The sequence below is a fragment of the Rhinoderma darwinii genome, chromosome 3 (assembly GCF_050947455.1).
Source record: "Rhinoderma darwinii isolate aRhiDar2 chromosome 3, aRhiDar2.hap1, whole genome shotgun sequence".
In the NCBI taxonomy this organism is placed as follows: domain Eukaryota; kingdom Metazoa; phylum Chordata; class Amphibia; order Anura; family Rhinodermatidae; genus Rhinoderma; species Rhinoderma darwinii.
In genome coordinates, this window is record NC_134689.1 from 411248740 (window position 1) to 411264088 (window position 15349).

General features: G+C 45.5%; 1 protein-coding gene across 3 annotated transcripts in view; it reads right to left on the minus strand.

The window, feature by feature from the left end:
- Nucleotides 1-15349, minus strand: part of TMEM107 (transmembrane protein 107) — a 29835-nt gene that overhangs the window by 1963 nt on the left and 12523 nt on the right. For 2 of the 3 annotated variants that reach the window (XM_075859239.1, XM_075859237.1), the window contains exons 4-5: nucleotides 5711-5811; nucleotides 4967-5063 (exon numbers count right to left, since the gene is read on the minus strand). In XM_075859239.1, the coding sequence (XP_075715354.1) occupies nucleotides 4967-5063; nucleotides 5711-5811 (198 nt within the window). Of the gene's footprint in view, nucleotides 1-4795; nucleotides 4893-4966; nucleotides 5064-5710; nucleotides 5812-15349 lie in introns of all 3 variants that reach the window. The other variant, XM_075859238.1, reaches the window with a different exon arrangement.

Sequence of the window (15349 nt, forward strand, 5' to 3'; positions counted from 1 at the left end):
GCTGATCTGCATAGTTACATAGTTACTACGGTGGATAAGAAACATATGTCCATCAAGTTCAACCAAGGGATGAGAAAAGGGAAGAGATGGGAGAAGTGATAGAACTTAGTTTTACCCCTATTGATCCAGAGGAAGGTAAAAAAATAAAAAAAAATTAGGGAAGGACCGATCTGCCCTAAAATCCATTTTTTTCTCCTGATCCTAAGTGGCGATCACACTGGATCAGTGGCGATCACACTGGATCAACATACAAACAAGAATTCTTTACATTGACATAGGAGCTGATATTATTTTACATCATCTACTGTCCCTGCTGTAACCGGCTCCTGCGGTTGGCTATTCCAGAGACTCACAGGAGTGCCCCCTTGTTTTTTGGGGGGGTTTTACATGGAACAGGATTTCACCATATTTTTTGTATGTGCCATTAATATATTTATATAAGTTAATCATGTCCCCCCTTAGTCGTCTTTTCTCAAGGCTAAATAGGTTTAATTCTTTCAATCTTTCCTCATAACTTAGATTCTCCATGCCTCTAATTAGCTTCGTTGCTCTTCTTTGTATTTTTTCCAACTCCAGGGCATCCTTTCTATGAACTGGAGCCCAGAACTGAACTGCATATTCTAGATGAGGCCTCACTAATGCTTTGTAAAGTGGTAATATTACATCCCTGTCCCGCGAGTCCATGCCTCTTTTAATACACGACAATATTTTGCTGGCCTTTGAAGCAGCTGATTGACACTGCATGCTGTTATTGAGTTTATGATTTACAAGTACACCCAGATCCTTCTCAACAAGTGACTCCCCCAGTGTAGCTCCCCCTAGGACATATGATGCATGCAGGTTGTTCGTACCCAGGTTCATAACTTTACATTTATCTACATTAAACTTCATCTGCCAAGTGGACGCCCAAACACTCAATTTGTTTAAATCCGCCTGCAATTCACAAACATCTTCCATAAACAGAACTATATTACATTGCTTGGTGTCATCTGCAAAAATAGAAATAGTGCTATTAATCCCATCCTCTATATCATTAATAAATAAGTTGAATAATAGTGGTCCCAGCACTGAACCCTGGGGTGACCACTTATAACCGGGGACCATTCAGAGTAGGAATCATTGACCACAACTCTCTGGATACGGTCCTTGAGCCAATTCTCAATCAAATTACAAACTATATTTTCTAAACCTATAGTCCTTAATTTACCCATTAGATGTCTATAGGGGACAGTGTCAAATGCCTTTGCAGAGCCCAAAAACACTATATCCACAGCGGCCCCTCTGTCTAGGCTTCTCCTCACCCCTCATATAAATACTATATCCACAGCGGCCCCTCTGTCTAGGCTTCTCCTCACCTCTCATATAAACACTATATCCACAGCGGCCCCTCTGTCTAGGCTTCTGCTTACCTCTTCATAAAAACAGATCAGGTTGGTCTGACAACTTCTGTCCTTAGTAAAACCGTGCTGGCTGTCACTTATAATGCTATTTATTGTCACATAATCCTGTATATAGTCCCTCAATAGCCCCTCAAACATTTTCCCCACGATGGATGTTAAGCTTGCTGGTCTATAATTACCCGGGGAAGACCTAGAGCCCTTTTTGAAAATAGGCACCACATTTGCCCTGCGCCAGTCCCTTGGCACTATACCAGTCACTACTTTTTCTTTGTTTTTTTTTACAAGAATTATGAGGCTTTCATTTTCTAGAATAGTTTAATTAATTCAGTGTTTTTAATTTTTATTGTGAGCAGACAAATCACAAAAAATGTGAAAAAAAGCTTTTTTTCTAATTATATATATATATATATATATATATATATACATACATACATACATACATACATATACACTACACACTGTAGAGCGCTGTAACAATTAGTCCTCTTCTCTCTCAGTCACCCTGGATCGCTGTGAGGGGAGAGTGAAGAGGGCTATATACACACGACCGTGAAAAAAAGGCAGTTAACAACAGATCAACTGTCAGTTTTCCATGACTGTTTTACATCAATGTGCCTCAAAATTTGAATCCATTTCCCGGCCGTCTGACAGTTTTTAACCGCCATTTGCCATCCGTTCTTCATGGATGTTAAAAAAATTGATGAATTTTAATCATTAGTTTTTTTTTGGTCCCAACCCCCTGAAAACACCACATTGCCCATGTAGATAGTGACGCCATTCCACTGTAGATAGTGCCACATAGATAGTGCCAGTGCCCAGATAGATAGTGCCCACTGTAATAGTGCCAGTGCCTACTGTAATAGTGCCACAGTGCCCACATAGAGCCACAGTGCCCACTGTATAGTACCCACATAGTGCCACACACAGTGCTCAAGTAGATCACACCAGTGTGCATTGTAAGTAGTGCCCATATGCCACAGTCCCCATGTAGATAGTGCCAACCCCCTGTAGAATCTGGCCGGGGATTCCGCACCTACAGGGAGCCCTGATGCCTCTGTCCATATATGGATAGTGACGCCAGGGGCTTCTCCAGTAGCGGAATCACCGGCCAGAGTGTCGGCTGAGGATTTCGCTCCTAGAGAGAGCCCCTAACGTTCAAACAGACCGTGACGTCAGGGTCTCTCTCTAGAAGCGGAATCCCCGGCCAGTGCGTTCTGACACCGGGGTTTCCGCTCCTAGAGTGAGTTTAGGTGGCGCTATCTACAGTGAGGGAGGTGCGGCGCTATCTACAGTGAGGGAGGTGCGATGCTATCTACAGCGGGGGGGGGGGGGGTTTGCTATCTGCAGGGGGGCATCACTATATACAGCGGGGTTGGAGAGACGGCGAGTGCTCCCTCTGGGAGAAGAATCCTCGGCCAGAGAGCTGGCCGGGGATTCCAATCCTAGAGGGAGCTTAGGTGGCGCTATCTACAGAGGATTTTGCGCTATCTACAGGAGGGGTGTATTCCAGGGCACTCAAAGCCCCGGCAGACATGAGAGTGCAGCGCTGCTCACATTGAAGCAGCACTTCACCCCGTTCCAGGCTGTCAACATTTATATACGTGACAACTGCTAGGGGCATCGGCAGTTGGAACGTATATAGCTGTATGGCAGTCGTGAAGAGGTTAAGATCTCTAGGGTGTAACCCATCTGGTCCCGGGGCCTTGTGCACATTTATTTTATTTAATTTAGCTTGGACCATATCTACATTCATCCAATTCAGTATATCAACTGATACATTAACAGCACCGGCAGCGGCTACATCAGCTGCTCTTTCTTCTGTTGTATATACAGAGCTAAAGAACCCATTTAGTAAGGGTGGATTCACACGAACGTGTATTGGGTCCGTGCGGGATGCATGGTTTTCACGCGCCACGCACAGACCAATACAAGTCTATGGGGCAGTACAGACAGTCCGTGCTTTTTGCGCGTTTGTCCGCTGCGCAAAAAGCGCGACATGGTCAATATCTCCGCGTATTTCGCGCATCACGCACCCATTGAAGTCAATGGGTGCGTGAAAACCACGCAGGTCGCACGGAAGCACTTGCGTGCGAACTGCCTGTTTCGCGCACCAGCTGTCAAAAGGATGAATGTAAACAGAAAAGCACCACGTGCTTTTCTGTTTCCGAACATCCAAACGGAGTGTCTTTGAGATGAGCGAACCCGGACAACCGAACCGAACTTCAGCGGGTTCGGCCGAACTCGTTTTTGCCGAACCCGTCCAAAAAATGTTCCGGTACGCGACGTCAGGAGATAGTCACTGTCCACGGTGCTGAAAGAGTTAAACTGTTTCAGCACCCTGGACAGTGACTTCCGATCCCAATATACATGAACCTGTAAAAAAAAAACGAAGTTCTGACTTACCGATAACTCCCGGCTTCTTCCTCCAGTCTGACCTCCCGGGATGACAATTCAGTCCAAGTGACAGCTCCAGCCAATCACAGGCCAAGCACAGGCTGCAGCGGTCACATGGACTGCCGCGTCATCCAGGGAGGTGGGGCCCGATGTCAAGAGAGGCGCGTCACCAAGGACGCGTCACCAAGGCAACGGCCGGGAGGGAAGTTCTCGGTAAGTACAAACTTTTTCTTTTTTTTTAACAGGTTTCTCCATATTGTGATCGGCATTCACTGTCGAGGGTGAAGAAAGAGTTAACTGCCGATCAGTTAACTCTTTCAGCACCCTGGACAGTGACTGACGTCGACTAGACTCATCTATATGATGGCGGCTGCGCGAAAATCACGCAGCCGCGCATCATACACGGATGACACACGGAGCTGTCAAGTGGTATTTGCGCACGCAAAACGCCGCGTTTTTTGCACGCGCAAAAACGCAACGTTCGTCTGAATAAGCCCTAACTCTGCCTTCTCTTGATCCCCTGTGACCAACTCCCCATTACCACTATCAAGGGCTCCTACATGTTCAGACCTTGGCTTTTTTGCACATATATATATATATATATACACACACAGATTTTATTGAGCTCTTTGTAATTTTCAAAGGCTAGAGCTGTACCCAATTACCCAAAGTAGACTTTAAAGGGGGTTGTCCGGGCATGGGGTGGCTTTTCATACTGATGACCTATCCACAGGACCCCGCACTGATCAGCTGCTCTGGGCACCAGATGTTATGCAGTGGTTGGTGAATGAAGCAGATGACTCCATACAATGTATAGTGGCCATGCTGGGATACCTGAGCCATAGGTAACTACTAAAGATGGGAACTGGAGCAGCTCATTCACAGGATCGTGGGGGTGTCCCGGTCTTCTGTTGTATCATTCACCAGTTCTCAGGCATTAGCCAGCCATCTCGTCCTATCCTTTCCCCACCAGTCATACACCCACACACCCCATTCTGTACCTGCAGAAACCGAAGATATACCAATAAGAGTGGCACTCCCACTTCTGGGTTACAAACAGGGACAGGCTGACCGATGCGGAGCAATGAGCAGCCAGGGCTGGGACCAAAGAGTCAAGGAAGGAAGCAAGGGAATGATGAAACACAGCAAGGATGAGACCAAGAAAGACTTACCTGCATAGAGCAAATATCCACCAGTAAACAGCACACGGCCAGCCCTCAAAAAGGTAGAACAGAAGAGCAACGCTGGCACTGGCATGGGCTCCGATGGCTGCGGCGGGTAGGAACGGGTTATGGACAAACAATGACACTCCTGCCTGTGACCATCTCCCACGTCTACCTTTTATACAGGGAATTTGTTATTGATGAGGATACCGCCCCCTGCTGATTAACCTGATTCTTACAAACATAAAAAAACTGCATTACACCAATAGCCAGTAGATGGCGGTGTGGGATTTAATATTCAACTTCTCTCTTTACCAGTGATGTCTTAGTTGGATGACATGATGTCACAATAGGGCTCAAAGATGTCATTGTACTTTAGTAATGGCTGGAGCCAAGGAGTTAGGATTATGGATAACTTAATGGTGGCAGAAACTGTTTACAAGACCTGCATATAAAACAATAGGGAAGAGGAATGTTTCTACTGATTAAATAAACAAATTAAGAAAAACGCCTGTAGATGGCGCTGTGTAACATGAATATTGTTATGTCTATGCAGGTAAATCAGGATCTGGTGACATCACAACTCTGACACTGTGGCCTCAGCAATGCCAGTGTACTAATGTGCCCTGAGCTACAAAGATTGTGAACTATCAAATGGCTCCAGATGACGCTATGAGCGGCGCCGTCTATCTTGCACTATTTCTGATGAGTTCTAATGGTCTCCACACCCGTATCTGCAGCCTGGAAGGATACACAGGACGCTCTGGGTGTTGTTGAACATGGACACCCCAGAGAAGAATCCAGCGAGCTCAATCACAAACATCCCCAACGTCACCGACAAAGCCACGATCAACCTGCAGAAGATAAGACAGCAAGTTATATGGGGAGGAGGGGAAGACTCAGCTCTCTTCTATATATATCACCCTGCAGGAGGAGGAGTAGACTCATAGCTCTCTTCAATATGTATCACCCTGAAGGAGGTGGAGTAGACTCATAGCTCTCTTCTATATGTATCACCCTGCAGGAGGAGGAGTAGACTCATAGCTCTCTTCTATATATATCACCCTGCAGGAGGAGGAGTAGTCTCATAGCTCTCTTCTATATGTATCACCCTGCAGGAGGTGGAGTAGACTCATAGCTCTCTTCTATATGTATCACCCTGCAGGAGGAGGAGTAGACTCATAGCTCTCTTCTATATGTATCACCCTGCAGGAGGTGGAGTAGACTCATAGCTCTCTTCTATATGTATCACCCTGCAGGAGGAGGAGTAGACTCATAGCTCTCTTCTATATATATCACCCTCCAGGAGGAGGAGTAGACTCATAGCTCTCTTCTATATGTATCACCCTGCAGGAGGAGGAGTAGACTCATAGCTCTCTTCTATATGTATCACCCTGCAGGAGGAGGAGTAGACTCATAGCTCTCTTCTATATGTATCACCCTGCAGGAGGAGGAGTAGACTCATAGCTCTCTTCTATATATATCACCCTGCAGGAGGAGGAGTAGTCTCATAGCTCTCTTCTATATATATCACTCTGCAGGAGGAGGAGTAGTCTCATAGCTCTCTACTATATGTATCACCCTGCAGGAGGAGGAGTAGTCTCATAGCTCTCTACTATATATATCACCCTGCAGGAGGAGGAGACTCATAGCTCTCTTCTATATATATATATATATATATATATATATATATATATATATATATATATATATATATACATATATCACCCTGCAGGAGGAGAAGTAGACTCATAGCTCTCTTCTATATGTATCACCCTGCAGGAGGAGGAGTAGACTCATAGCTCTCTTCTATATATATCACCCTGCAGGAGGAGTAGACTCATAGCTCTCTTCTATATGTATCACCCTGCAGGAGGAGGAGTAGACTCATAGCTCTCTTCTATATATATCACCCTGCAGGAGGAGGAGTAGTCTCATAGCTCTCTTCTATATATATCACCCTGCAGGAGGAGGAGTAGACGCATAGCTCTCTACTATATATATATATCACCCTGCAGGAGGAGTAGTCTCATAGCTCTCTTCTATATATATCACCCTGCAGGAGGAGGAGTAGACTCATAGCTCTCTTCTATATATATCACCCTGAAGGAGGAGGAGTAGTCTCATAGCTCTCTTCTATATATATCACCCTGCAGGAGGAGGAGTAGACTCATAGCTCTCTTCTATATGTATCACCTTGCAGTAGGAGGCGTAGTCTCATAGCTCTCTTCTATCTGTATCACCCTGCAGGAGGAGGAGTAGACTCATAGCTCTCTTCTATCTGTATCACCCTGCAGGAGGAGGAGTAGACTCATAGCGCTCTTCTATATATATCACCCTGCAGGAGGAGGAGTAGTCTCATAGCTTTTTTCTATATATATCACCCTGCAGGAGGAGGAGTAGTCTCATAGCTCTCTTCTATATATATCACCCTTCAGGAGAAGGAGTAGACTCATAGCTCTCTTCTATCTGTATCACCCTTCAGGAGGAGGAGTAGACTCATAGCTCTCTTCTATATATATCACCCTGCAGGAGGAGGAGTAGTCTCATAGCTCTCTTCTATCTGTATCACCCTGCAGGAGGAGGAGTAGACTCATAGCTCTCTTCTGTATGTATCACCCTGCAGGAGAAGGAGTAGTCTCATAGCTCTCTTCTGTATGTATCACCCTGCAGGAGGAGGAGTAGACTCATAGCTCTCTTCTATATGTATCACCCTGCAGGAGGAGGAGTAGACTCATAGCTCTCTTCTATATGTATCACCCTGCAGGAGGAGGAGTAGACTCATAGCTCTCTTATATGTTTCACCCTGCAGGAGAAGGAGTAGACTCATAGCTCTCTTCTATATGTATCACCCTGCAGGAGGAGGAGTAGACTCATAGCTCTCTTCTATATATATTACCCTGTAGGAGGAGGAGGAGACTCATAGCTCTCTTCTATATATATATCACCCTGCAGGAGGAGGAGTAGACTCATAGCTCTCTTCTATCTGTATCACCCTGCAGGAGGAAGAGTAGACTCATAGCTCTCTTCTATCTGTATCACCCTGCAGGAGGAGGAGTAGACTCATAGCTCTCTTCTATCTGTATCACCCTGCAGGAGGAAGAGTAGACTCATAGCTCTCTTCTATATGTATCACCCTGCAGGAGGAGGAGTAGACTCATAGCTCTCTTCTATATGTATCACCCTGCAGGAGGAGGAGTAGACTCATAGCTCTCTTCTATATGTATCACCCTGCAGAAGGAGGAATAGACTCATAGCTCTCTTCTATATATTTCAGCCTGCAGGAGTAGGAGTAGTCTCATAGCTCTCTTCTATATGTATCACCCTGCAGGAGGAGGAGTAGACTCATAGCTCTCTTTTATATATATCACCCTGCAGGAGGAGGAGTAGTCTCATAGCTCTCTTCTATATATATCATCCTGAAGGAGGAGGAGTAGTCTCATAGCTCTCTTCTATATATATCACCCTGCAGGAGGAGGAGTAGACTCATAGCTCTCTTCTATCTGTATCACCCTGCAGGAGGAGGAGTAGACTCATAGCTCTCTTCTATCTGTATCACCCTGCAGGAGGAGGAGTAGACTCATAGCTCTCTTCTATCTGTATCACCCTGCAGGAGGAGGAGTAGACTCATAGCTCTCTTCTATATATATCACCCTGCATGAGGAGGAGTAGTCTCATAGCTCTCTTCTATATATATCACCCTGCAGGAGGAGGAGTAGTCTCATAGCTCTCTTCTATATGTATCACCCTGCAGGAGGAGTCTCATAGCTCTCTTCTATATATATATCACCCTGCAGGAGGAGAAGTAGACTCATAGCTCTCTTCTATATATATATCACCCTGCAGGAGGAGGAGTAGTGTCATAGCTCTCTTCTATATATATCACCCTTCAGGAGGAGGAGTAGACTCATAGCTCTCTTCTATATGTATCACCCTGCAGAAGGAGGAGTAGTCTCATAGCTCTCTTCTATATGTATCACCCTGCAGGAGGAGGAGTAGACTCATAGCTCTCTTCTATATATATCACCCTGCAGGAGGAGGAGTAGACTCATAGCTCTCTTCTATATATATCACCCTGAGGGAGGAGGAGTAGACTCATAGCTATCTTCTATATATATCAACCTGCAGGAGGAGGAGTAGTCTCATAGCTCTCTTCAGTATATATCACCCTGCAGGAGAAGGAGTAGACTCATAGCTCTCTTCTATCTGTATCACCCTGCAGGAGGAGGAGTAGACTCATAGCTCTCTTCTGTATGTATCACCCTGCAGGAGAAGGAGTAGTCTCATAGCTCTCTTCTGTATGTATCACCCTGCAGGAGGAGGAGTAGACTCATAGCTCTCTTCTGTATGTATCACCCTGCAGGAGGAGGAGTAGTCTCATAGCTCTCTTCTATATATATCACTATGCAGGAGGAGGAGTAGTCTCATAGCTCTCTTCTATATATATCACCCTGCAGGAGGAGGAGTAGACTCATAGCTCTCTTCTATATATATCACCCTGCAGGAGGAGGTGTAGACTCATAGCTTTCTTCTATATATATCACCCTGCAGGAGGAGGAGTAGACTCATAGCTCTCTTCTATATGTATCACCCTGCAGGAGGAGGAGTAGACTCATAGCTCTCTTCTATATATATTACCCTGTAGGAGGAGGAGGAGGAGACTCATAGCTCTCTTCTAGATATATCACCCTGCAGGAGGAGGAGTAGACTCATAGCTCTCTTCTATATATATCACCCTGCAGGAGGAGGAGTAGACTCATAGCTCTCTTCTATATGTATCACCCTGCAGGAGGAGGAGTAGACTCAAAGCTCTCTTCTATATGTATCACCCTGCAGGAGGAGGAGTAGACTCATAGCTCTCTTCTATATGTATCACCCTGCAGGAGGAGGAGTAGACTCATAGCTCTCTTCTATATATATTACCCTGTAGGAGGAGGAGGAGGAGACTCATAGCTCTCTTCTATATATATCACCCTGCAGGAGGAGGAGTAGACTCTTAGCTCTCTTCTATCTGTATCACCCTGCAGGAGGAAGAGTAGACTCATAGCTCTCTTTTATATATATCACCCTGCAGGAGGAGGAGTAGTCTCATAGCTCTCTTCTATATATATCACCCTGAAGGAGGAGGAGTAGTCTCATAGCTCTCTTCTATATATATCACCCTGCAGGAGGAGGAGTAGACTCATAGCTCTCTTCTATATGTATCACCCTGCAGTAGGAGGCGTAGTCTCATAGCTCTCTTTTATCTGTATCACCCTGCAGGAGGAGGAGTAGACTCATAGCTCTCTTCTATCTGTATCACCCTGCAGGAGGAGGAGTAGACTCATAGCTCTCTTCTATATATATCACCCTGCAGGAGGAGGAGTAGTCTCATAGCTCTCTTCTATATATATCACCCTGCAGGAGGAGGAGTAGTCTCATAGCTCTCTTCTATATATATCACCCTTCAGGAGAAGGAGTAGACTCATAGCTCTCTTCTATCTGTATCACCCTTCAGGAGGAGGAGTAGACTCATAGCTCTCTTCTATATATATCACCCTGCAGGAGGAGGAGTAGACTCATAGCTCTCTTCTATCTGTATCACCCTGCAGGAGGAGGAGTAGACTCATAGCTCTCTTCTATCTGTATCACCCTGCAGGAGGAGGAGTAGACTCATAGCTCTCTTCTGTATGTATCACCCTGCAGGAGGAGTAGTCTCATAGCTCTCTTCTGTATGTATCACCCTGCAGGAGGAGGAGTAGACTCATAGCTCTCTTCTGTATGTATCACCCTGCAGGAGGAGGAGTAGTCTCATAGCTCTCTTCTATATATATCACTATGCAGGAGGAGGAGTAGTCTCATAGCTCTCTTCTATATATATCACTATGCAGGAGGAGGAGTAGTCTCATAGCTCTCTTCTATATATATCACCCTGCAGGAGGAGGAGTAGACTCATAGCTCTCTTCTATATATATCACCCTGCAGGAGGAGGTGTAGACTCATAGCTTTCTTCTATATATATCACCCTGCAGGAGGAGGAGTAGTCTCATAGCTCTCTTCTATATATATCACCCTGCAGGAGGAGGAGTAGACTCATAGCTCTCTTCTATATATATTACCCTGCAGGAGGAGGAGTAGACTCATAGCTCTCTTCTATATGTATCACCCTGCAGGAGGAGGAGTAGACTCATAGCTCTCTTCTATATGTATCACCCTGCAGGAGGAGGAGTAGACTCATAGCTCTCTTATATGTTTCACCCTGCAGGAGAAGGAGTAGACTCATAGCTCTCTTCTATATGTATCACCCTGCAGGAGGAGGAGTAGACTCATAGCTCTCTTCTATATATATTACCCTGTAGGAGGAGGAGGAGACTCATAGCTCTCTTCTATATATATATCACCCTGCAGGAGGAGGAGTAGACTCATAGCTCTCTTCTATCTGTATCACCCTGCAGGAGGAAGATTAGACTCATAGCTCTCTTCTATATGTATCACCCTGCAGGAGGAGGAGTAGACTCATAGCTCTCTTCTATATGTATCACCCTGCAGGAGGAGGAGTAGACTCATAGCTCTCTTCTATATGTATCACCCTGCAGGAGGAGGAATAGACTCATAGCTCTCTTCTATATATTTCACCCTGCAGGAGTAGGAGTAGTCTCATAGCTCTCTTCTATATGTATCACCCTGCAGGAGGAGGAGTAGACTCATAGCTCTCTTTTATATATATCACCCTGCAGGAGGAGGAGTAGTCTCATAGCTCTCTTCTATATATATCATCCTGAAGGAGGAGTAGTCTCATAGCTCTCTTCTATATATATCACCCTGCAGGAGGAGGAGTAGACTCATAGCTCTCTTCTATATGTATCACCCTGCAGTAGGAGGCGTAGTCTCATAGCTCTCTTCTATCTGTATCACCCTGCAGGAGGAGGAGTAGACTCATAGCTCTCTTCTATCTGTATCACCCTGCAGGAGGAGGAGTAGACACATAGCTCTCTTCTATATATATCACCCTGCATGAGGAGGAGTAGTCTCATAGCTCTCTTCTATATATAATCACCCTGCAGGAGGAGGAGTAGACTCAAAGCTCGTTTCTATATGTATCACCATACAGGAGGAGGAGTCGTCTCATAGCTCTCTTCTATATGTATCACCCTGCAGGAGGAGGAGTAGACTCATAGCTCTCTTCTATATGTATCACCCTGCAGGAGGATGAGTAGACTCATAGCTCTCTTCTATATATATCACACTGCAGGAGGAGGAGTAGACTCATAGCTCTCTTCTACATGTATCACCCTGCAGGAGGAGTCTCATAGCTCTCTTCTATATATATATCACCCTGCAGGAGGAGGAGTAGTGTCATAGCTCTCTTCTATACGTATCACCCTGCAGGAGGAGGAGTAGACTCATAGCTCTCTTCTATATGTATCACCCTGCAGAAGGAGGAGTAGTCTCATAGCTCTCTTCTATATGTATCACCTTGCAGGAGGAGGAGTAGACTCATAGCTCTCTTCTATATATATCACCCTGAGGGAGGAGGAGTAGACTCATAGCTATCTTCTATATATATCACCCTGCAGGAGGAGGAGTAGACTCATAGCTCTCTTTTATATATATCACCCTTCAGGAGGAGGAGTAGTCTCATAGCTCTCTTCTATATATATCACACTGCAGGAGGAGGAGTAGTCTCATAGCTCTCTTCTATATATATCACCCTGCAGGAGGAGGAGTAGTCTCATAGCTCTCTTCTATATATATCACACTGCAGGAGGAGGAGTAGTCTCATAGCTCTCTTCTATATATATCACCCTGAGGGAGGAGGAGTAGACTCATAGCTCTCTTCTATATATATCACCCTGCAGGAGGAGGAGTAGTCTCATAGCGCTCTCCTATATGTATTACCCTGCAGGAGGAGGAGTAGTCTCATAGCTCTCTTCTGTATATATCACCCTGCAGGAGAAGGAGTAGACTCATAGCTCTCTTCTATCTGTATCACCCTGCAGGAGGAGGAGTAGACTCATAGCTCTCTTCTGTATGTATCACACTGCAAGAGAAGGAGTAGTCTCATAGCTCTCTTCTGTATGTATCACCCTGCAGGAGGAGGAGTAGACTCATAGCTCTCTTCTGTATGTATCACCCTGCAGGAGGAGGAGTAGTCTCATAGCTCTCTTCTATATATATCACTATGCAGGTGGAGGAGTAGTCTCATAGCTCTCTTCTATATAGATCACCCTGCAGGAGGAGGAGTAGACTCATAGCTCTCTTCTATATATATCACCCTGCAGGAGGAGGTGTAGACTCATAGCTCTCTTCTATATATATCACCCTGCAGGAGGAGGAGTAGTCTCATAGCTCTCTTCTATATGTATCACCCTGCAGGAGGAGGAGTAGTCTCATAGCTCTCTTCTATATGTATCACCCTGCAGGAGGAGGAGTAGACTCATAGCTCTCTTCTATATATATCACCCTGCAGGAGGAGGAGTAGTCTCATAGCTCTCTTCTATATGTATCACCCTGCAGGAGGAGGAGTAGACTCATAGCTCTCTTCTATATATATCACCCTGCAGGAGGAGGAGTAGTCTCATAGCTCTCTTCTATATATATCACCCTGCAGGAGGAGGAGTAGACTCATAGCTCTCTTCTATATATATCACCCTGCAGGAGGAGGTGTAGACTCATAGCTCTCTTCTATATATATCACCCTGCAGGAGGAGGAGTAGTCTCATAGCTCTCTTCTATATGTATCACCCTGCAGGAGGAGGAGTAGACTCATAGCTCTCTTCTATATATATCACCCTGCAGGAGGAGGAGTAGTCTCATAGCGCTCTCCTATATGTATTACCCTGCAGGAGGAGGAGTAGTCTCATAGCTCTCTTCTGTATATATCACCCTGCAGGAGAAGGAGTAGACTCATAGCTCTCTTCTATCTGTATCACCCTGCAGGAGGAGGAGTAGACTCATAGCTCTCTTCTGTATGTATCACACTGCAAGAGAAGGAGTAGTCTCATAGCTCTCTTCTGTATGTATCACCCTGCAGGAGGAGGAGTAGACTCATAGCTCTCTTCTGTATGTATCACCCTGCAGGAGGAGGAGTAGTCTCATAGCTCTCTTCTATATATATCACTATGCAGGAGGAGGAGTAGTCTCATAGCTCTCTTCTATATATATCACCCTGCAGGAGGAGGAGTAGACTCATAGCTCTCTTCTATATATATCACCCTGCAGGAGGAGGAGTAGTCTCATAGCTCTCTTCTATATGTATCACCCTGTAGGAGGAGGAGTAGTCTCATAGCTCTCTTCTATATGTATCACCCTGCAGGAGGAGGAGTAGACTCATAGCTCTCTTCTATATATATCACCCTGCAGGAGGAGGAGTAGTCTCATAGCTCTCTTCTATATGTATCACCCTGCAGGAGGAGGAGTAGTCTCATAGCTCTCTTCTATATGTATCACCCTGCAGGAGGAGGAGTAGACTCATAGCTCTCTTCTATATATATCACCCTGCAGGAGGAGGAGTAGTCTCATAGCTCTCTTCTATATGTATCACCGTGCAGGAGGAGGAGTAGACTCATAGCTCTCTTCTATATGTATCACCCTGCAGGAGGAGGAATAGACTCATAGCTCTCTTCTATATATATCACCCTGCAGGAGGAGGAGTAGTCTCATAGCTCTCTTCTATATGTATTACCCTGCAGGAGGAGGAGTAGTCTCATAGCTCTCTTCTATATGTATCACCCTGCAGGAGGAGGAGTAGACTCATAGCTCTCTTCTATATGTATCACCCTGCAGGAGGAGGAGTAGACTCATAGCTCTCTTCTATATGTATCACCCTGCAGGAGGAGGAGTAGACTCATAGCTCTCTTCTATATATATCACCCTGCAGGAGGAGGAGTAGACTCATAGCTCTCTCCTCTATATGTATCACCCTGCAGGAGGAGGAGTAGACTCATAGCTCTCTTCTATATGTATCACCCTGCAGGAGGAGGAGTAGTCTCATAGCTCTCTTATATATGTATCACCCTGCAGGAGGAGGAGTAGTCTCATAGCTCTCTTCTGTATATATCACCCTGCAGGAGGAGTAGACTCATAGCTCTCTTCTATATGTATCACCCTGCAGGAGGAGGAGTAGTCTCATAGCTCTCTTCTGTATATATCACCCTGCAGGAGGAGGAGTAGGCTCATAGCTCTCTTCTATATGTATCACCCTGCAGAAGGAGGAGTAGTCTCATAGCTCTCTTCTATATGTATCACCCTGCAGGTGGAGGAGTAGACTCATAGCTGTCTTCTATATATATCACCCTGCAGGAGGAGGAGTAGTCTCATAGTTCTCTTCTATATGTATCACCCTGCAGGAGGAGGAGTAGTCTCATAGCTCTCTTCTATATGTATCACCCTGCAGGAGGAGGAGTAGACTCA